General features: G+C 36.4%; 1 protein-coding gene across 10 annotated transcripts in view; it reads right to left on the reverse strand.

Moving 5' to 3' along the window:
- Positions 1 to 23,640, reverse strand: part of enc (R3H domain containing protein encore) — a 702,629-nt gene that overhangs the window by 16,477 nt on the left and 662,512 nt on the right. For all 10 annotated transcript variants that reach the window (XM_090373011.1, XM_090373031.1, XM_090373022.1 and 7 more), the window contains 3 exons: positions 22,086 to 22,925; positions 12,590 to 12,727; positions 6,291 to 6,500 (listed from right to left, as the gene is read on the reverse strand). In XM_090373011.1, the coding sequence (XP_090229137.1) occupies positions 6,291 to 6,500; positions 12,590 to 12,727; positions 22,086 to 22,925 (1,188 nt within the window). The remainder of the gene's footprint in view (positions 1 to 6,290; positions 6,501 to 12,589; positions 12,728 to 22,085; positions 22,926 to 23,640) is intronic.

Raw genomic sequence — 23,640 nt, forward strand, 5'->3', positions numbered from 1 at the left:
TGACTTAGCTGCCAGGGAATGCCCTCCATAATCAGTCTCTTGTTTTAACCAAACCTGGAAATTAGTCCCATAGTTTAACTGGAGTAGAAAACATCAGTATGCTGAAATGATGAAGTGCCACTAATAAATTAAAACTGTTAGTTGATAAAGGATTCAAGAAGGTAGATTTTATGCAAAACTCAGTATTTCAAGAAGTTCATAAACAGTTAAAAAAAAATCATAAAAGGTTTTGAAACTATAATTGATAAATAAAACTTTAAGTCAACAAATACAAGTCAAGTACAAAATGGAGGATAAAAATTATCAAGTAAATAAAAGCACCACAGCATAAGGAACTTTCAAAGCAATGTGTCTCTTTATTAAGTTGAATGAAAATACAATAACCTTAAACAGCAAGAGTATATACATGCTGTGTACCGTAATTAATCACATTTAACATAATCGGCGTAGACAGTATACAAAAAAAAAAAAAAAAAAAGCGGGAAATGAGAAGAGAAGAAAAGGAATTACTGTGGTGAATGTGGACAATTAAAGAATGAAAAAGACCTAGGGGTAATTGTGCATTCAGATATGAAGTTTTCTGAGCAGTGCAGACAGACTGCCAGAGCAGGCCATGGGATCGTGACAATGATCTCTTTGTATAAGGCAATGGTCAGGCTGTGCCTTGATATGTAGAGTTGCTAAAATAAGTAAAGAGAAGGGCAACAAGATTGGTGAAGGGAATGAAAGGGTCCTCTTACCAAAAAAGGCTTAAGTTCTGCAAATTTTAGCATCTGGAGACTAGACACCAGCGAGGTGATCTGATTAAGGTGTATAAGGCCTTGAATCGGTTGAGCAGGCTAATTGCTGATGGAATTCTTCCTCTTGCTCAGATTACACACCTGAGGGGCATAAATTCAAATCGAGGAAAGACAGTTGTAGAATAGATGTGCGGACATTGCCTTTAGCGAGCGGGTAGTTGGTTGCCGGAACAAACTTCCATGTCGTGGAAGTTGAGAGCTTATATAAATTCAAGGAAGAACTGGACAAACGTTTAGAGCAAATGTATGTGTGAAATGTGTTTTTTTTTTTTCTTTTGGCTGATGCTGTATAAGCTTGCTTTCTTGAATCATATGCTAATGTGACATGGCCCCAGCACAAGTGCTAAAAAAGCCACTACTGACTTCAGAAAGCCATCCTATCCACAAAGGTGTCATGTAACATAAATTTAAATTTTTTTAACTATTTGAATCAGTGTTTGGAGTGATAAACACCATTACACAATTAATGCTTCTTGACAAGTTGTCTCAGTGTTGCACACAGAATGAATTTTGAACAATTGGTCAATGAAGTCTGGTTTATCTAGGTGTCACCAACAGCAAACAGTACTTGCTGTATTTCTGGACCATAAGAAACTTTTTCCCTCGAGAAAATGTCTAAACCCCCCCCCCCCACATCTTATGGTCTGACGATATATTAGGTATACAGTGATGCTTTTATCTCTAGCTGTTTGTTATTTGGTTTTTAGGAGCATTAGCAACTAAGGCCATATTGCTCCGGGGATATGCGGTGGTCAATCCCTGACCTTTCCACATCCTCCGTATTTAGTGGTCAAGGACTCGAACCCCGGTCTAATCAACCAACAAGAATTTAAATCATTCATGAGTGAAGATTTGATCAAATGGATGGAGGCACAAGATCATGATTTTACAACAGGATGAATGGCTTTACCAACAATTTCATCAAGTGTACGAATGGACACAAAATTTGTTGGAGTTAGTGGAACATGAAACACTCGCCAAGTCTCTTAAAGAAATGCAGAATCAGCAATATCCTTGAAAGCACTCAGAAACTGCACCCTTTGAAGAAAGTTCAGACATTAACATCTGTGGTGTGTATAACAGTGGCGACGATGAGTGTTTGGCCTTCTATAACAAGTAAAAGGATCATTATACACTGAAATTTCGTTTAGCAAATTTCTTTTTCAAACGTACACAATAAAATACTTTTATTCCAAAATTTGGCTTCTCAGATGTGGGTACATCTTACAGTCTGGAAAATGTGGTAAATAAATAAATACTAGAAAATAACAAACTTATTGAATACTAGTAAGGAGGATATACCACATGCCCACAATTAAAATTTTCTTATTTACAGCCGCTTGAAGCATTATCGAATGAAGAAAGCACAACCATATTGAGGCGCCTCCGTAGCCAGGTGGGAAGGAGCAGCAGTGCATAGCAGACACTTCTTGATTAGACCGGGGTTCGAGCCTGTCACCACCAAATATGGACGATGCGGAAAGGTTAGGGAATGACCACCGCATATCCCCGAGCAATATGGCCTTAGTTGCTAATGCTCCTAAAAACCAAATAACAAACAACCAAATTTGGCAGTTATATTCTTTGGAAGATATGGAAGAGAAACACACTTAAAACATTTAGTTCCAATACTCAAGAATGGAGGAAAGGTGATGCTGTGAACAATTTCCAGGCCCTACTCCACTCATGTCTCAATATGGAATGAAAGGTAAAAGGCGTTACAAATGAGGATACCTTAGTGTTAGGAACACAATGTATCTCGCCTTATCAGAGTATGCTGTGATTGTGAAGCTCTATTGCCAGAATGGAAGCAATGCTGCAGCGGAAATTCAGAATTATGTGGGTTTCAAACAACAGTAAACAGGTCTAATAACATCATTCAGTGTCAGGAAAACAACTGCACAGTTCAAGGAAATAGGAAGTCTGGGGAATAAAACCAGGAGGAGGATGTAACTCCCTTAACCAGGAGCAGATTATATATATTGCTATTAGTTGAAAAAAGATCCATCAGTAGTATATCAGTACCAGCTGCACATGCACAAACACCCGTGCAGTGCATGTGCAGCAGCAAAATGTTTATGTCAAACGCACATGCAGCAGCAATTCTTTTAAATTCCAATTTTAATGTGGTTTTATTATTTTTTTGAAAAAAAGAGAAAGATGGATAAAAAGTTTGACTATTTGCAAAAGACCGAGAAACTCTTTCACCAACATCATGGTGAGACAGAGAAGGGTCAAATTGAATGAGCAAGATTTTCTAAAGGAAATCTGAAGAGTTGGCAGCTACGAATATGAATATATATACATATGTAGAGGTAATACTAAAGACCTCGCAGGGATGAAAGGAGAGATGGAGAAGGGTGTAAAAATGTACAAATAGTAATATTTGCAGAGGATATGATGCTGTTATCTGACACAGCAGACATTGTTAGAAAGTCTTAAAGAAAGGTGTGAAGAATATGAGAAAATAACAAATGGATTTTGAAAAGCTTAAAATTATGATGGCAGGAAGAGATGAAAAGGAAATTACTAAACTCATGAGGAAATATTAAAAGTCGATAAATACAAGTATCTTGGCAACACATGATGAGTGAAGTAGTCAGGAAACTATAACTAGAACTGCTTGTTTGTTTTGTTATTTGATTTTTAGGAGCATTAGCAACTAAGGCTATATTGCTCCGGGGATATGTGGTGGCCATTCCCTGACCTTTCCACATCCTCCGTATTTGGTGGTCAGGCTCGAAACCCGGTAAGCGTGTGCTACACACTGCTGCTCCCGCCCACCTGGCTATGGAGGCGCCTACTAGAACTGCAATGGGTAAGACAACATTTGAGAAGAGGAAACAGATATTTACAGCGAGAAATATGAAGTTAATGAGAGAGGGAGATTGTTAAGAGATGTAATTGATAACAAAATGATCGGCAAGAAACTCAGAGGAAGAAAGAAAATTGGAATGTTGAATAATTTCACAGAGGATGATGGATATTGTGGACTGAAGGAAAGGACCAGAGACTGGAAAATACATAGTGTCACAGAGCTGACACATGGCAGAGAATGCAGGATGATGATGATGATAGTAATTTCCCATTATTGAAATCATTTTCCTAAAACTAAACTTTCACATAAAATGAGCAGCAAGTAAACAATCTTCTCTAATAGTAGTAAAAATTGCACTATGTTTGCACTAAGATACAGTATCTCACTGCCACAAGAAATCTAATAACTCTGTGGGTATCAGATTTCTTCACTGCTACAAGCAGTCTGTAACTGCAAAAGGAATGAACATTACTCCTGAAAACAATTCACTGAACTTTAACAACATATGAATTCCGGAGGATGCATGTTGCTTTTCATAATGTATACAGGCAGTTCTTGCTTTACAAGTTCCTGGGTTTACAAGTTTTTTTTTTTTCAAAAGTATCAAGTATCAACATTAATTGCAAAAAACTTTTTCACTGCAAAAGGAATGAACATTACTCCTGAAAACAATTCACTGCACTTTAACAACATATGAATTCCAGAGGATGCATGTTACTTTTCATAATGTATACAGGCAGTTTTTGCTTTACAAGTTCCTGGGTTTACAAGTTTTTTTTTTTCAAAAGTATCAAGTATCAACATTAATTGCAAAAAATGAATGTTAAACATTCATAAATACCGCATTTCAAACCATGCGCATAGTTATACAATACAGTGTACCGCGCTTTATGATATTAATCCGTTGCCATTGTATCAAGAAAATACTGTAATGTGAACCCAATAACACATTGTTTTTTGATAATTCATTCCATGACCTTGGAAGTTCAAATTTTCGCTATATAACTCCTTAAAAGGTTGTTTTTATAGTGTAAGATTGTATTAGTTGCCAATTCAAATCATTAAACGCTCTACACTTTCATTGTTATCATATGTTATAAAAACCGATTTTGAATGGCTTTGTAATATTTTTCTAAAGCACATTTCTGGAAGTTACGACCATACAACAATAAAAACAATTTGCACTTTCCGGTTTATTGGGCTTTTCTGTTACTGCAAGCAATTATAAACGAGCAGTAAACTCGATGTTATTGCATTTGCGAAAATTGTGTGGTTTTTTACGTTATTATGGTGAAATGTGTTTGTCCTTTACTGAAATCTTCAATCGTATAAAAAAAACAAATAAATTTTCAGAATCTTCTCTTCATTCCTTTTTTTTTTTTTTTTTTTGCTTCGTAAACTTGTTACTCCATGCAAATCATGTAAGTTGCAATTTGTTTGGTTAAAAAATGCTTCAATAATGAGTGTTCAACAAGTGCACATTTAGTCGATGATGATGAGGAAGAATAAACATTCTTTAACATTTGTAAATCATAAATAATTTCTCTCTTATTATAATTTGCTTGATTTTACAGGCTACGTTTTCATTTCTTTGGATAAACCAATCATTGTTTAAATGAACTAATTAGCTAACTAATTTCATTGTTGATAATGGTAATTATCAACAATTTCATTATCACCTATTTTTAACATTACGCCTATGGAAAATAACTCGTAAAGTTGAGAACTACCTGTATGCAAGTAAACCTTCCATTACTTATGCCCTCAATTTAAGAAAGGTGCTCATGTGGCATCTGTGAGACATCCCTTTTGTTTTAATTATAAAAAAATAATTTTTTTTTTTTTTTTTTACTAAGCTGAAAATGGTTATCTATTCATTAGGATTTGCTAAACCCAGTTAAAAAAACTGAACAGAAATAAACAAGAAAAACTGATAATAAATTATTTACATTTTTCACAATTTAAGGTCATTCATCTCTTAGATTGTAACACAGATGCTTGTGTGGTGTCTAGCAGACACAATGTGAACTTCTATATTTTTGTTAGCTGTTCACATTTAACAGCACCTGCAGTTGGCATCTTACAGATGCCACGTGGGAATGGGAATTGCCTAGAAGAAACATAGATATTTCTGCTTGCCTGGCATCTGTTAAATGCCAAGCAAAACAATTAATGTCTCGTAATTCATATTATATTGAAATGAAAACAGAAAAGACTGTATAATCAGTTAGAGAGCACTGGTGGGCAAAGAGGTGCAGTGCATGTGAGGATTGATGTCATTTATAAATTTCACACACACACGCAAAAAAAAAAAAAAAAAAAAAAATTACAATAAATAAATAAATAAAAAAGTGGCATCTGTCAGATACCATATGAGCAACAGAGGTAACTGACACAAGTGAACATGCCTTGCAAAAGTATGCAAAAAAAAAAAAAAAAAAAAAAAAATTGACTATTCTGTTATTTTACTTTTTTGTAGTTATATTTCTCCAATGCTAACACAATCAATGAAACAGACTGGAAGTAAAAGTACTTGAACAGATATTTTCTCGAATTCAAGACACTCATAGTACTCTATATAGAGGTATGCCAATTGAAGAGTTAAATTATAAATATTTTGTCTCATTATAAATGTGCAGTGTATTTGTCTCAATAAAATTTAATGACAGTACCAGCAGAATTAATAGAAGATTGCCCAGATGTGTTGTTACTACTGTTTCTACAGCTACTTCCACCTTTGCTTCTCTGCTTGCGCATCTTTGGAGGGCGACTAGAAACTGGAGTATGTCCTTGAGTGGGATGAAGTCTGCCAACTGGCCTTTGTTGAGGTAATATAAGAGGATTTATCTGGTGTTGCAAAGGATGTCCCAAAAAACGGATATCTAAGGGAAAGGGGAGGGGAGAAAAAAACTGCTTTTAAATGAAATTTTATTTAAAAGGTTTTTAATCACATTTCTTATTAATATAATTGTTGAATGTTTGTGACCCTGAAAAAAAAATTATATTAACAAAAATGAGAATTTTCACTGAAAATGACACTAATAAAACTCAAAAAATTTTAAAATGTACTTTAATCACTTGCTTGACCTTGCCATATACAGTACAGGCAGAAGATGCAACCAAAAAAATAAACTTATTTGCCCATGTGTGGAATGTGGACATACAGGAAAAGCAATTTTATTTTGAAAGAAAATATCTGCTGAACTATCACAATGATATGTGATTTTTCCATAAAACATTTTTTCTAAACTCATAATTTTGCTGCTATGGACTTGATGGTTCTTTATCTTCTTTCATTAATTTAATAATATCATCACGTGCTACTTTTCACATAAACGCAAAGATGAAGACTGACTAGTATTGGGATTTTTATTTTTATCATTTCATTATTGCTGAAAATAACAAAAAAATAAAAAAATAAAAAAATAAAATAATAATAAACTGATTTAACTTTTCTTACAAGAGTTATCATAGTTAAATTTTTTATATTAGATTGATTTTCATAACAAAACTATTCAGAAACTGAAATTTCACTTAGTGAATCAGGTTCTGGATCAACAGATATTTCTAATTTATCATACAGTATTAGTTCAGATGATTATGATTTTAGCAACTAGACAATAAAAGGAACAGTTTCAAACTGAACCTATATACTGAATGGTGACCATCCTGTTTCAAGATGGTGTAACAAAATAGTTTGGGGGTGGTGTCCTCCCAAAGTACAACAGAACTTAGGTTATCTGAAAAAATTTGAAAGTGATTCTTTCTTCTCTATCTCTCTCTTTTTTTTTTTTTTGATTGCTTTGTTGATAGAGTTTAGTCATTTGCTTGTGTGAACCTAATTTTTCATGACAATTTTGTTCTCTTTATATCATGTTATGTTTAGATCCAGATTTGGTAAGAAAATATAATAATGATAATAATAAAATTCTTTAATAAGTTAAATCATATACATTTGTGATTCCATGCACAGAAAACCAAGGATTCTTACAAATCATTAACTATACAAGTGACTAAGCACAGAAATACGAAATTCAGCTGCAACATAAGCATTAAAAACAAAATATCAGAATAGAAAAAAAAAATAATAATAAATAATCTTAATCAAAACAAACAAGGCTACAAATTAAGCATAACATAAAATGACATCAGCATACTAGGACCAGCACTTGCACACCTGTCCTTTACATACAGTAAGATTGGCCAAGATGTCATCTCGATATGAGATGAAATCTCTTATAGAGTGTAGTGGAAGTGGGTTTTTTTTTTTTTTTTTTGGCTGATGCTGCATAAGCTTGCTTTCTTGCATCAAATGCCTCTACTAATGCTAATGACTTGTGAAAAGAACATAGGTCAATGTCAATGTTGAGTGAGTTAACAGTTTCCAAAGTCACATTTGGGAAGTGTCTCTTGAAACTCTGTAACCTCTGGAGCCTTGAGCCCAAAGAGGGAGTACTGAAGAGGTGTCTTCCTGGCAAACACCAACCAACTGTGTTCCAGATGTTCACGTAATCATGCTTAGATGAAGGAATACCTTTTATTTTCTGCACAAGGAGTCTGTGAACTGTGGCCATGTATTGCAGGTTGGAACAGAGTGCAGATTTGGATGTCATGTAGGTCTGGTAAGACCACAAGTTGGCCCACTTCAGCACCCAGAAATCTAGACCTCATAGTTTCTTGAGGCTAGTGGCAGGTGCGGCAGACCAAACTTCCACGGCACAGGAAAGCATCCTACTGAAGCACATTTCAAAATATGATTATCTTTTTATTGTGAATTCTGCATAAATCTATTTTAATTCTCCAGAAGACTCACAAGACTTGAGTATGGAGCTTGAATTTGTTGTTATGGATGAGGTTCGCATCAAAGATTACTCCTAGGAATTTGACACTTCCAGTTTTTTTTTTTTTTTTTTTGGTAGTTGTTGGCGCATAGGCTTCTGTGGCCATAATGCACCTCCCAAGGTTTTTGCAGTACTTTGGATCAAAGTACTGCAAAGTACTGCAAGGTTTTTGCAGTACTTTGATCCAAGCCCGAGGCAGGAATCGAAACCGCGACCTTTGGGTTGCCAGGCAGGCACTTTACCCACCCGGCTAGTCCGATCGGCCGACACTTCCAGTGGGAGCCAGAACTGTTCCTGCTAATTTCGGAAGTAAGATCTCAGCGGACGTCTCTGACTTGGAGAAAAGATTAGATAGCCTGCCTTCTCTGGATTAACTGACAAGCCAAAAAATTTGGCATACTCACAGAATGTATTAAAGTAGTTGTTTACAGTTTCTGAGGCAGTTTGTCTTGCTTGTGGATCAATGACCGACCTGGCATTTGTATGGCAAGTAACACAATATCATCAGCATACAAGAAAGCTGGACGTTGATCCATAAGTGGCACGAATATTGCAGCAAATAGCAGGGCAAAAAAGAGAACCCTTGTGGGATTCCTACATCTGCACTTTTACAGACTGTACTATTATTACCTGTAAAGTGAAGCATTCTCCCAAATACAAGACTTTTGAGGAGCTCGAGTAAATTTCCAGATATCCTGTAGAATTTATTAAGTAAAGCAAGGAGGGGTGTGATTTGGACTGAGTCAAATCTGTGTGATATATTTCTTTTCTTAGTTTTTTACAGTAAATGTCAACAAAAAGAAAACATGTATTTTTAATAACATTGCAACAAAAAACAGAAATTATTAATAGAATTAGAAAAGGCAAAAATTTAGGAATCTCACCAAAGAGTTTAATGTGGGGACTTCAACAATTTACAACATCAAGAAAAGCTGCATTCATATCAAGACATCAAGAAAAATTGTATAAAGTATGTATTTTGTCAATGATATTTAATGTTGAGTACATTGTGGAGGTATGACAAAAAATATTTTTGTTGGCTAGTGTTATTGACCTTACATAATGAATAATAGGTTGGTCCATATTCTTTCAAATGTTAGAAATTTTCAGATAAGTGGTACTCACAAATCAACGTGAGAACGACTTAGATTGCAGCCCTGCTGCCAACTAGCGACTCAGATCCGACACCTTTCCGGGCCTGCTTTATCTCCTTTTCCCGGCAGAGGGACACCCCTGTCTCCTCCTCTCCCTGCAAAACCCACTTTCCCTCTGGTGTGGCATGGGCATGCCCAATGAACATTTGGGGGCCACCTTCTCTATCGGTCCCTTTCTTCTTTTTCTACCCTCCAGCCTTCCTTCTCCCCACCCAAATCTGTCTACCTTCAACAGTGCACAGCCCCACATGTCAAAACTGTAACTACACCAAAATTGCTTGCCTGACCCTTTTCGGCCAAAAATAAAACTCATCCAGCGTACAATCCATTCTCGCTCTTAAGGCAAATCTTTATGACCAAACAAAGCAACAACAGCGATTAAAGCAAAGTTTTTTTTTTTTTTTTTTTTTTTTTATAGGTCCTAGCCATCGAAATCTGAGGAAAGTAGGTGGCAGGACCTGCCAGAGTACTGATTCCTTACTGGTAACACCTGGCTAGCCTCCACGTAGCGCAGTATGGGCAACATCGGGTCCCATCAGGGGCCCGAAGGCCAATAAGCCAGATGAACAATGGGCACAACAGACTACACTATACACGATCCACACACTTTAAATCTCTGGCTTAACAGGGTACTGTCACTCGATACAGAGAACACCACGGATATGGGAGAAATCCCAGGAGCCGCAAGACCCTCAACTTACCAAATACCAACATGAGAACCAATCTGTACTGTATTGCCTGGCTCACCTCCTAGTGGTGTGTATGGGTAATGTGGGGTCCCAACAGGGGTCCAGCAGCCAAGAAGAAGAACAACAGAACCTGACATAACTCTACATAAACCCACTCTCCACATATTTCTGGCATTTACAGAGTACTGTTATCCTCACAAGAGTACTAGAGGTGCAGTTGTGGGAAACCACCGGTGGTGCCTCACCCCAACATTATTAAAAAAAAAAAAAATCAACATGAACGTGCTAGGGAAATAACATTGCTCTGTCACCATCATTTTCCTAAAGATTCCTAAAGTGCATTATCCAAAACTTTGAGAATGAATATAGTTTTCATATTCAATTTTCACTTTTTCATTTGTACAAATATTTTTATTGAAAACAAGTAAAAAACAGTAGAAAACTAGAATTTTCAAATAAGCAGAATGTTTTAGAGACCAACATTAAATTTCATTGAACAAAACACATATTTTATATTAAAATATAGCCATAGGAAGGTTTCCCAGTACAGTTTTTTTTTTAAACATTAGCTTGCCTAATATTTTTCTGCCTGTGGAGTTCTTTTTGGATTGTCTGTTGGACATCAATAGTTATGATTGCTTCAAAGATACTGTAGATAACTTTGCACTTATCAGAAATGGCAAGTCAAAGTTTTGTTTACAACAATGGCACTGCTGTTTAGAGTGTTGTTCAAGGGCATTTCCAGGTGCTCCAGAAAGAAAAAAAAATTCTGAATTCAATTATTCCTCACCTGGTAAGAAAATTCTCTAACACTTAGCATTGTTATGAGGAATTAAAATGCCATGAACAACTTTGGATAATGTGTTATATGTCATGCTGATGTGTGCACTAGTCAGTTCCACAACCAAGGAGCACTTCACTTCAATTCCTTCTTTTTTTTTTTTCATGAAAACCCCAAACACGAGAGGTATTAGAACCTACTTAGTACCATGCTTGCGTTGGAGGTTGAGAAGACAAAAGAAGATATTTGTTGACATTACACAAATTTCTGTAGACTGTAATTTTCAGGAAATATGGTATGAAGGAAGGTTGTTCCAGAAAATGGCACTTGAATGAATAAACAAGGAAGATGAAAAGTTGGTCCTGTGTATTTGAAGTTGGACAGTAAATGGATGTTCGCTGGTGGCGGCATGTGTTCGGACTGTTTTGAAAGAGAGAGCGTGAATTATAGAAGCCAATTCAGAAGAACAGTGCCCCATGGAAGTATCTGTAGAAAAGGCATGCAGCAGAAACAGTACGTCTATGAGACGAGTGGAGAGACTCTGGTAGAGAGGAGTCATTAATTAACCTAACTGCCTTCTACTGAATGGAATCTAGAAGCCTGAGAGAGGTTTTGGGGGCACTGCCCCAGATGTGAGAACAATATTCCATGGTAGGGCAGATTTGCGATTTGTACAGAGTGAACAGCTGTTTGGAAGAAAAGTAACGCCGAGAGAAAAAGAGAAAACCAAGTTTTTTAGATGCAGAGGAAGCAATATTTGTAATGTGTTTGTGCCAAGAGAGATTAGAAGTCAGGGTAATCCCCAAAAGAGATATATCATTTTGCCTAGAAATCAGAGTATCACCAAAGATAAGCATAGGAGCAGAAGAATCCTTTTTTCGAGATATAAGACAAGATTGAGTTTTAGAAAGATTGAAATCAACTACGTTGTCTTTGCCCTACTGGAGAATTATCTGGAGATCGGCATTTGAGAAATTGGTAGCGGACATATGAGAAGCTGAATCTGATTGAGCAGGGCAAGGTTTTTCAAAATGAAAGTGGAATGCAATGTGCTATCATCGGCAAAACTATGGATAGGATCTTCTTTTATAATAGCATTTGACAGGTTCTCACCGTGGAATTGGCAGAACTGATAAAAACTGTGTGTACGTGTGTGTGCTCTCCAATACAATTAAATACAATGAACACACTTAAGCTAACGCTTCTAGTAACTTAGGTAACTTGCTATCTATGAATTCTGTTAGGAGCTAGCAGACCTGTGACTGCCATAAGGAAACATGGTTTAGTCTAATTCACAGAAAGTTGCTGGCTACCAAACTAAGTCCACAATTTGCCAAATATTTATTCATAAAGTCATACAGCTTTGTTTTGAGTATATTAAATATTTGAAGTGGTAACACTTCAATGATCATATTAGCATACAAATCACCTTGTTTTATACTTTTTAATTTATGTAGAAAACAGCTTATAGTAAAGTTTTACTGCATCAGTCACATGTATACTCACCTTGCATCAGAGGTATTCCTCTGCGAAACATAGGCGGTGCATGTGTAGCATGCAAAGCTGGATTTCCAAACTGAATTGAGCTAGTACGTGCAGCACTCTTGTGAATTTCGTGATTTGCACTATTGCTACTGCTACCACCTTGAAAAAGAATTGAAATTATGAATACATAGAATTTTTAAAGTATGAGCATGTTTCCAACCAATAAAAATTGCACGTTTTATCAAAAAAATTAAATTCTCAGCAAATTTCTTATTAATAACTGTGAGCTAGTAAGTAATATTAATAAAAAATTAAATAAGCCAATTATAGTTGCATATACAAGAACAATCTAATGTAGTTACTTTCATGCAGAACATCATTCTTTACTGTACAATTTTAACTATAATTGAAAAACTTCACTACATTAAAAAAGTTTATAATTTGAATAAATTTATATTAAACTAGAAACTAGGGAATAAAAGGGTGCTCTTGACAAGAAAGGCTTGTTGAGCAAATTGCAGAACCTGGAAATTAGGCATCTACCAGGAGACCCAATTAATGTGTTTAAGGCTTTCAATGGATTAAGTAAAATGACAATGGCATCCTTACTCTTGCTCAGACAACACACACACACACACACACAGGGGGCATGGTTTTAAAGTAAGAAAGGTGGATGCAAGATAAATGTGCAAAAAAAGAAGATAACTGATTCTTGGAACAAACTTCCATATATTGTTGTGGAAGTAACTAGTTTGAATAAATAGGTAATGTGGGAGTTTTATTTTTTACATTTATTATTATTAATTATTATTTTTTTAATGGTTTATGTTGTATAAGCCTGCTTCCTTTCATCATTTGTCACTATTTATACTACTTTAAATAACACCCATATATTCTAGGCAATCTCTTGTAATTGCCTAGAATATATGGGTGTTATTTAAACACCCATATATTCTAGGCCTAGAATTGCCTTGTAATTACAATAGATTGCAATCTCTTGTAATCATATTTAAAATTAATCAATTCTGTTTAATTACATGGCACAATTATACGAATGCCCTGCTTTGGAGATTAAGAACAAAAGACTAATTTTGGTTCTAAAATCCTATATACTGTGATATGTTCCTGAATGAATGGAAGTAAGATTCTTAGATGGTGATGACACACGGACTGCACTGAAATCTGTGATGCTTATTGGTGTTTTCACTGGATTCCTCCAATTTTTATTTAATTATCATTTTATTTTATACCCATGTTGGACTGTGTCTTACAGCATAAATTGGTGTAGTACAGTATTAATTACACCACTCTGCATGGTAAACTAATAGCTGTTTTTAAATCATTTTTTTTATGCTGATTTGTGAAGTGTTATTTGTTTGTTTCTATCATGTACCATTTTCTCACAAATAACTTAAGTTCATGTCACGAGTTGTATTACTGAATGTATTAAGTTAGGAGCAGATGCTGGCAATTTGTAAACTAAGTCTTCACAGGTTGGCAACACTGCCTTCAGTCATTGGTTTCTTGACCTTGAGAGCTTTATGTAGCAGTTTTATTAGTGTGAGCTCAGTTTATTTTTGAGGTCATTGTATCAAACTTGTGCTGAGAAGTGAATAAAATGTCATCACGCAAGTGTTTGAACAATCCAAGCTTATTTTGTTATATTTGTGTAAGTTATGTAGTCCTCAAGTAAAGACAAGATATTACAGAATTTGTAATTATGCGAATGTTTAGGCTCCTGCCAAATCATTTGCATTCTAATATTCCATCTGTCATTAGACCAGTCCCACATGGAGATAACCTGCTGAAAGTCAAGTTTCTGAAGATGAAGCTGGAGTCTACATGGAGCTGAGTTTGAAGTTGGACAGTAAATGGATGTTGGTGGCATGTATTCGGACTGTTTGAAAGAGAGAGCGGGAATTATAGAAGCCAATTCAGAAGAACAGTGCCCATGGAAGTATCTGTAGAAGAGGCATGTAGCAGAAACAGTACTTCTATGAGACAGCGAATGGAGAGACTCTGTTAGAGATGAATCATTAATTAACCTAACTGTCCTCTTCTGAATGGAATCTAGAAGCCTGAGAGAGGTTTTGGGGGCACCGCCCCAGATGTGGGAACAATATTCCATGGTACAGCGGAGCAATTTGTACAGAGTGAAGAGCTGTTTGGAAGAAAGGTAATGGTGAGAGCGAAAGAGAAAACCAAGTTTTTTAGATGCAGAGGAAGCAATATGTGCTTGTGCCAAGAGGGCTTAGAAGTTAGGGTAATCCCCAAAAGAGATATATCATCTTGCCTAGAAATAGAAGTATCACCAAAGATAAGCATAGGAGCAGAAGAATCCTTTTTGTGAGATATTGAAATCAACTAAGTTGTCTTTGCCCCACTGGAAATTGGCTGTGTGCTTCCCGATCTTTCCTTGTAGGTTTTCTGGAGGTTGCTGGTGTTGGGCACCGCTATATTGATTAGATAAATAGCCTTTTCCTACCTGTGGATGAGGGATATGTACAGTCTACTGCATGGGATGCCTTGTCTGTTATTACAGCATGATACTAGTACAGCTTGTGGGTTGGAGTCTCTAGTACAGCCTTTGGTTCGTACTTGCAATTGGGTACACTTTCTTTGATCAATTATTATTTCCTCACTAGCTTCTGAGGTATTATTTTGGTGACATGGTTGTGTCTATGAGTGTACTCTGTCTGGGCGATCACCCTGCATCAATACTGGATTGTTTCTTGGGTCAGATGGCTTCATAGACGTGTCATCTATCACTCCAGATTCCTTGGTGATATATTTTTCTATAGTTGCTGGTGTTGATTACCTGGCCTTGGACAGCAAGCACGAATCCTTCAGTCTTTGGGAAGAGTGTCCTGCTTGTGAGCTATGCATTGGAAGCCATGTAGTCTTGATGGAGGTCATTGTAGTGTCTGTCAATGAGTATCTGTTTTGTCCATCTTTCTATCACCGTTTCTTCCGTCTAGGTGGGAGGAGTCTCCTTGCTTAGATTGAGTAGGTTATGCACTTGCCTATCTTCTTTATGCCCTGGTAGGGTGATGCTTTGTTTTTCTGGAAGTAATCCTTCAGGTTCTCAATTCCCTTCTGTTGCTCAATGAGGTCTGTCAAGCCCCGTCCTCCTTTCTAAGCTATGGTCAGTCTCTTCACAGCCAACTTCAGGTGCTGTTGGAGCTCTTAGTCATCACTGTCTTTGTCTTTTTCATGATCTCCTCTAGCTCAGTGTTAGTCCATTCTATGATCGTGAAGGAGTGTGTTAGCGCTCCATAGATGTTTATGGGTTTAACTGTCTTCCCTCCATTCAGCTTTGCTTTAAGTTGGCTTCTGAGTCTGATGGTATTTTTCAGTCAGGGAGGTCTTGACATCCTTGTGCTCTAACTGATGAGCCTGCATCATCTCGAGGTATTTGGAGGTCCCTCCCCTAGTCATGGCTTCAATCTCTTTTATTGTCTGTAGCTATTAGTTTCAGCCGGCTAATTTTCCCTGATGTCATTTGTCCAGTCCAAATTCCATTCTATGTCATTGCTAAATTCTTTGGTGATCTGAAGTAGCTGCTGGAGTTGTTTCTCAGTTGTTGAACAAAGATTTATGTCATTCATGAACATTAGGAGGGAGAGGATATACAGGATTCTCCTTCCTTCTTTGAGAGTATATTCACACTTGCTGTAGTTGAACATGGTGGATAGTGGGCTGACTGCTAGACAGAACCACAGTGGGCTCAGGATATTTCCCCGAAAGATTCCTCTCCTGATGGGAATAGGTCTGGTTTTGATGTTCTTGACCTTGATAGTGGCTCAATTTCCCCACGGTTTCTTTTAGAAAGCTTTTCACTGCCATGCTGATTTTGTAGACCTTCATCTCTGTTAGCCAGATATGAGGTCCGGAGTCAAAGGCCTTGGGGTAGTTGATATAAGCTGTGCACAGGTTGCAATGTTTCTAGTAGGTTTGCTCTATTAACTATGGCAATGAATGGTTAATTGCAATTGCATCCCTTCTGCTGTTTGGCCATGATGTTCTGTCTCTCTCTAAGTGGTCTGATATCTTCTTGGTTATGCAGCTTATCAGGACCTTGTATATTGTTGGGAGACAAGTGATTTGCCTGTATTTCACCTAGATTATTGTACTTAGTCCTTAGCCTTGAGGTATGTTATTCCTTGAGTAAGAAACTCTGGGTGGCTTATCGTCCGGGTTAATTGCTCTACCAAGTGCCTGTTTGCGTGCAAATGAATACCTTGTACCACAAGTTTGAAATTATTATAGCTAATGCTTTATATAAATTTCTGTGGCCTACAACTTGTTTTTGGTAGAAAAAATATGTGGTCATATACCAGCTAAGCTATTTTAAATTTCCAAGTAATATAATACTTTATATCTCATTATCTATGAGCCTGATGGTTCTAGAAAAAAAAAAAAAAAGACAACTTCTTCAAAACAACACAAGCCACCTAACTATTATCAAGAACTGTTTGTAAGATTTTATATGGTTCACCCTTAACCCTTTCAGGAGGGAAAAATTATGCAAGGAAGCAAGCTTATACAGCATGAAGCAAAAAAAAACCAAAAAAAAAAAAAAAAAAAAAAAAAACCTGACACCTCCAATTTCATCTATTCATTCTAACCAATAGTTTGTCTAGTTCTTCCTTGAATTTATTTAAGCTATCAACTTCCACAACAACAGACAGAAATTTGTTCCAGCAATTAACCACACACTGGCTACAGGCAAACTTCCACACGTTTATTCTGCAACTGTCCTTCCTCAATTTGAATTTTACCACTCTCATGTGTGTGTGTGGTCCGAGAAAGAGGCATCCCATCAGCATTGATGCTTGTTCAAATTATTCAAAGCCTTAAACAACCAGATCACCTTGCATGGTGATCTCTAGAAGCTGCAATTTGCAAAACTGTAGTCTTTTTTGGTAAGACCATCCACTCATTCCCATCACCAACCTAGCTTGCCCTTCTCTGCACCCATTTCGGCAGATCTACATCCTTCCTAAAATGAGGCCTCCAGACCTGTACACAGTACTCAAGATGTGGCTTGATCATTGTCTTATACAATGGGATAATTGCCTCCTTATCCCTGCCAGCAAGATCCCTGTATATCATTGAAAAAAATCCCATGAGCTGTCCTGGCATCCCGTCTGCATTGCTCAGAGAACTTCATATCTGATTGCACAATTACCCTATCAGTCTTTTTCATTTTCCACTAATTGATGTAGTAGCACACAGATTTTACATTACTCTGGGGTTACTGCTACTCATATGTATTTTGCATTTATCAATGTTAAACTTCAACTGGCATTTCTTGGCCCATCTGCCTAACTTGATCCTGTTGCAGTAGCATACTGGCATTACTATCATTAACCACCCTGCTGACCTTTGTATCATCTGCAAACTTGACTGGACATTAAGCCTGATATGCCTTCATCAATAATCAATATTATTGATAAATATAGAAAACAACAATGGGCCCAACACTAAACTCTGAGAGACTTCACTAATAAAATTAGTCCATGAAGAGCAATATCCATTGATTACCACTCTCGGTCATCTCATACTCAACCACCCCTTTATCCATAGCAGCAATGTGCCCTTAATGCCATCACTGCTTCAATTCGCACAGCAGCCTTTTATGTGCAACAGTATCAAAAGCTTTCCTGAAATCCAAGTACAGTAGAACATTGATAATCTGAATTAATTGGGGCTGGGGGTAGTTGGGACTTCCAATTTATTCAGGTTTTCGAACTTATCAAAAATACAGTTCTGGACTCTAAAATAAAATTTTTAGTAAGTTTAGAAATAAAAACACTAATTTGCACTTACTTTTATTCATAAGTAACAAAACAAATGGAACTTTCAGCCACAATAACACATACATATAAGCCTTTAACGAAAATAATTAATTATTTTTTGCTGCTCCATTTTTGAACTTCATTTCTATGTTGCCAGATCTCTCATTCTTTTGAGCAAGAGTAGTTGAGTTAGATAGTATTTAGCTTGTTGCTTGTACTTAGCCCTCGTGGGCAGCACAGTTGGTAGAATCCTCTCCACCCTGAGTGTAAAAGACCCAAGTTTGAGTCCCATCAGTGACGGGGAATTTTTATGGGACTTATTCACAAGGTGGCTGAATTAGTCGATCTCAGGTGAGAGTAGCATGGTTTTCATTCACGAAATTTGGGTTTTTCATCCAGGAAACAGAAACTTGACCACAGAACACACAATTTACAGACAGTATACAGGGAGCAATATGGCTTTAGTTGCTGATGCTCCCAGAATACAACTACAATAACAAACAGCATCTTTGAGGGATGTATCATTAGCTGTTATAATTTTTCTCTTTGTTTTTTTTCACCAACATCTGAATAAAGTTTCGATGCGAAGTTTAAGTTTAACTTCTGTTATGGTTGACTTTCCAAACTCGTAAAATCTTGCTAACGAAGACCCGCTTTCTCCCTTTCAAAGTCTGTTTAAAATCTCAATCCCCAATTTAATTGTTAAAAATTTCTGCTTCCTTTTAAAAGAAGATCATAAATTCAGCATGGCAAAATAAAACTCTGTAAATGTTCAGAATCTCTTCATTCCTATATCTAAACTTCGTAAACAGTTTACTCCATATCTTACTTGCGCGTGTATCATGTTAGTTGCAATTTCTGCGTGCCATGTCCTTTGTTATTGTTTGACACATCCTTTTTTTACTGTTTTAGATTTTACAAAAAAAAAAAAAAAAAAAAAAATTGTCAGTGAACTGAAATGTACTATGTACATAAGCGTAAATTTATTTTTTTATTTTGCTAACCTGTGGATAATCTGATTTTCATGTATCATTTAATTGGTAAGGTAAAATAACAGTATAAATTTGTGCTTTATATCCTCATTTTTATAGCCTGTGGATAACATTCCACCAATTTTTGCTTATTACAACTGCCATTTAAAAGAATCAAAATTCAGTTTGCAAATGTGATCACAATAAACTGGTGATCACAATAAACAACACTCACTGCAATTATTTTATGGCACCAGCATAAAAAATAAATAAATGCTAAATAAATGCTTGTTCGGATTACTGACGTTTGGATTTTCAAGGCTCTACGGTATATGATAACAAAATTATTTTTTTTCCTGTACAGATCCTTTGTGACCACATTGTAATATCCAATCAAACTGATCAAACAAGATTTCCCCTTAACAAATCCATGCTCTGTCTGAAGTATAATTGTGGCCTTGTCTAAATGAAACTGTATTACTTCTTTTACTGGTGACTCCATTAAGGGTTTTGCTTACTTCCTTTGTTGCTTCACTTTATATAATTGGATAGATCCCATCCACCTCAGGTGCCTTTCTTATGTTTATCTTCAACAATTGGTCTTTCACTTTCATCTCAGTTATTACAAAATCATTTAGTTCCCTGTCAAGAGTTTGATAAATTTCCGACATCACCTTACCTAAGAATTCCTCACATATAAATGTAGATGTAAAATACTTATTGTTGCCAGCAAATTAAGCAGGATCATTAACAGTCAAACCATCGATATTGAGTAGATCAATATGATTCAATCATTTTCCTTTGTGTTTAATAAGTAAAAAGTCTTTTCTGTTTTTCTTTCCATCCTTCATCAAAGATTTCTTGTAATCTTCTCTTCACTAATCTCCTTTGTGACTTGATTACAGACTAGTTTATATTTATCAAAGGCTTATGTGTTGGCCGATAATTTATATGCAGTCCATGATGCTTTCTTCTCTGCCACGAGTTTTGTCAGTTCATCTGACATCCATTCAGGCCTATAACTTGAAAGAGTATTTCTTAATTGGTACGGAAAGCCTAGTAGCTTCTATGATTAATTCCTTGAACACTTCCCATTTAGCACTTTCTGATGGTAATGTGATCAATTGGTCTCACTGGAGTCACCTTTACGAAAACAAAAACCCCTCCCTTTATCCTTGATTGTAGTTACATCATTAAGTAAATCCCAAATAAATACACTGTTATCACTGCCACCTAGCAGTTCTTTTATCTGCTGATTCTTAAGGCATGAACAATCACTGCTGATAATCAGATCAAGAGTATTACTCCCTCTTGTTGCCCCTCTAACATGCTGCTGCTGTTGTAGAAAGCAGTAATACTACTCCCGTTTTTGCTTTCCCAGTGTTTATGTCACACCAAACTACCCATGTTGATCTCTTTTCTGTCCTTTCTGTATACATTGTACTACCCATATTCAAATTCTGCATCCCTTATATCTGAGTGACACGTCTCTGACATGCCAACAATATGTGCCTTTGTTGTCTTGACCAGTACTTCAAATTCATCAAATTTATTTACTGTACTCCTAGCATTCGTGTACATACAATTATATATGCACCTGTTCTTACTCTTAGTTACTCTAACACAGTTCATGTATTACTTCTTTCATGATGATTCCCAGCAGTTCTTGAAATCCCCAGCATCTCGCTTTCAAGGCTGATGCTCATTCCAATAGAAGAGGTGCAAGAATTACCTTCACCTCTGCCTAGAGCTACTGTTAAAACTATTGGTCTGTGTATCCCCCAAGCTAGCAGTTTTCTGATCCACATAACACTGCTTCAATAGCATCAGCAAATATTTATACACCCTCTGTATTTAAGTGTATCCCATCCCCGTAGAAGCAGCCTCTCCTGCGAACAAGCACAGATCACACTGAGAAAAATTCTACCCCATAAGTTTTGCGCAATCTCTCCATGGCTGAATTGATTGACAATGCTCTTATCATATACTCCTTCCTAACATATCTGGGCAGAATTACAGACATCTTCAAATTAACCCTAACCTGCAAATTTTTTTGATCTATGTTTTACATGTGTGGGGGTTTGGAGAGTACATAATGTAGATCTATGATTCTGAAGGACATTTCAAGTATTTTAAATAAATTTATGTATTAACCGTGTTCAAAATTTTCCAGTCTTTTCTGTGCTCCATCTCATCTCTTTTTCCAACCAACAATGGGCACAACTTTAATAGGTGACATCAGGAAACAGCTTTGAAAATCAGGACATTCTAATTTGATTTTGATTTACAAGAGCAGAATGTTCTGAAATTCAAAATTTGATGTAATTGAATTAAGTGATATATATAAATAGATGAAGAAAATATTTCTTTAATAAAAGCAAAGATATTTTATACAATTTTTTTCCCATTTTTTTAAAAATATGATTTGATTTTTGACAATAAATTTACTTCAATGATAGCATTCAAGGCAGAACAAGAAGAAATTAATATTTAAAAGCATTTATGTACAAATTTTAAATTTCACAAAACTTCAAAATTTCATAAAGAAACTCACTTCATAGAGTCAACCACTATGAAAGCTCACTCAAAGAGTTAATATAGCAGTGATTTTGATGATGTAAAATATTTGTGATACCTGAAATGATAATTCTAATGTGCATGTGACATCAGTATAAAATTAAATTAAAATCCACGTAGTTGCAATTTATTATTATTATTAGAAGAAACCAAATATAAAGTCCTTACCTGTAGTTAGTGTGTGAGGATCTACAGAAGTGATGTCACCTAGTTTCTGTAATGGATAGGGCACATGACCTTTATTAGGAGGTGGCGGTGGTGGTGGAGGAGGTGGCTGTGGTTGTGGTGGCGGAGTAGAAAATTGGGAGGGAATGATACTAGGTGGCGGTGGAGTATTATTGCGGATATTTCCAACTAATGGAATACCTGGTCGTAATACATGAAAAGCAGTCATTACAGTAGGATTCAGCTGGCCAGGAGGAGACGGAGTATGAGAACCTGGGTTTAAGTTTGGAGTGAGGGCAGTAGCAGGTGCAGGCTGCTGAATCTGTGATGTCTGAAGAGATGGTGGTGGAGTATACACATAATTAATATATGGCGATCCAACAAGAAGTGCCTGAGTCGTTCCAGGTGTACTTGATCCGATTACATTCTGAGTAGGTGGTGTCTGAGAGCGAAAAGAATTATATGTAGTTCCAACAGCATTTCCAACGTGAGGAGTTGTAACAGGCACAGACGCATTACCACCATTCATAAGATACATTGGTACTGCTGCAGTTGTTGTATGACCAAGTGACTGAGGCACCAAATTTGTGACCTGTGCTGTCTGGTTAGAAGTTGTAGATGTAAGTAATGAAGTATTGGTAGTGGCACCAGTCAATAACATGGTCGTAAATGGACACATCTGTAGTGGAATTCCTGATGGTGCTAATACAGATGTGGTAGTTGTAGTTACAGTTGAACTACCAGCTTGCGATGTAACAGTGTAATTGAACAGAGGCGTTGCAGAAATGTTCTGGTCATTTTGTGATACACCAAATACAGATACACCAGACATATACTGCTGACCTAGAAAAATAAGCAACATAAATAAAAGAATCCGTATTTTTTGAAAAGTGCTATAGCAAATTTAAGTTTTAATAAATATACACTATTTATTAATTACACATATTATAACTGAGCTATAGAAAAGTAAACAATGTGCTTCTTCCACTTTACAAAACACAGAATAATGTACCATAAAAATACTTTCAAAAACTTTTTTGAGTAGTAGTAGTAGTGGCATGTGATGCAAGAAAGCAAGTGTATGAGCTTATGCAGCATCAGCCAAAAAAAAAAAAAAAAAAATCACACCATTCCCTCCAAATGCCTGTCCAGTTACTCCTTAAATTTATTCAACCTATCAACTTCTACAACGACAGATGGAAGTTTGTTCCAGCAATTAACCACCCGCTGGCTAAAGGCAAATTTCCGCACATCTATTCTACATCTGTCTTTTCTTAATTTGAATTTATGCCCCCTTAGGTTCGTAATCTGAACAAGTGGAAGAATCCCATCAGAATTCAGCGTGCTCAACCCATTCAAGGCCTTATACACCTCAATCAGATCACCGTGCAGGTAACTAGTCTCCAGCCACTGCAATTTGCAGAACTTAAACCTCTCTCTTGATAAGAGAATCCCTTCATTCCCATCACCAATCTTATTCTCTGTACACGCTCAAACAAATCTACATCTTTCCTAAAATGAGGCCTCCAGACCTGTACACAGTACTCAAGGCACGGCC

Source organism: Mastigoproctus giganteus, chromosome 1 (assembly GCF_048544385.1).
Source record: "Mastigoproctus giganteus isolate SK-2022 chromosome 1, ASM4854438v1, whole genome shotgun sequence".
Lineage (NCBI taxonomy): Eukaryota > Metazoa > Arthropoda > Arachnida > Uropygi > Thelyphonidae > Mastigoproctus > Mastigoproctus giganteus.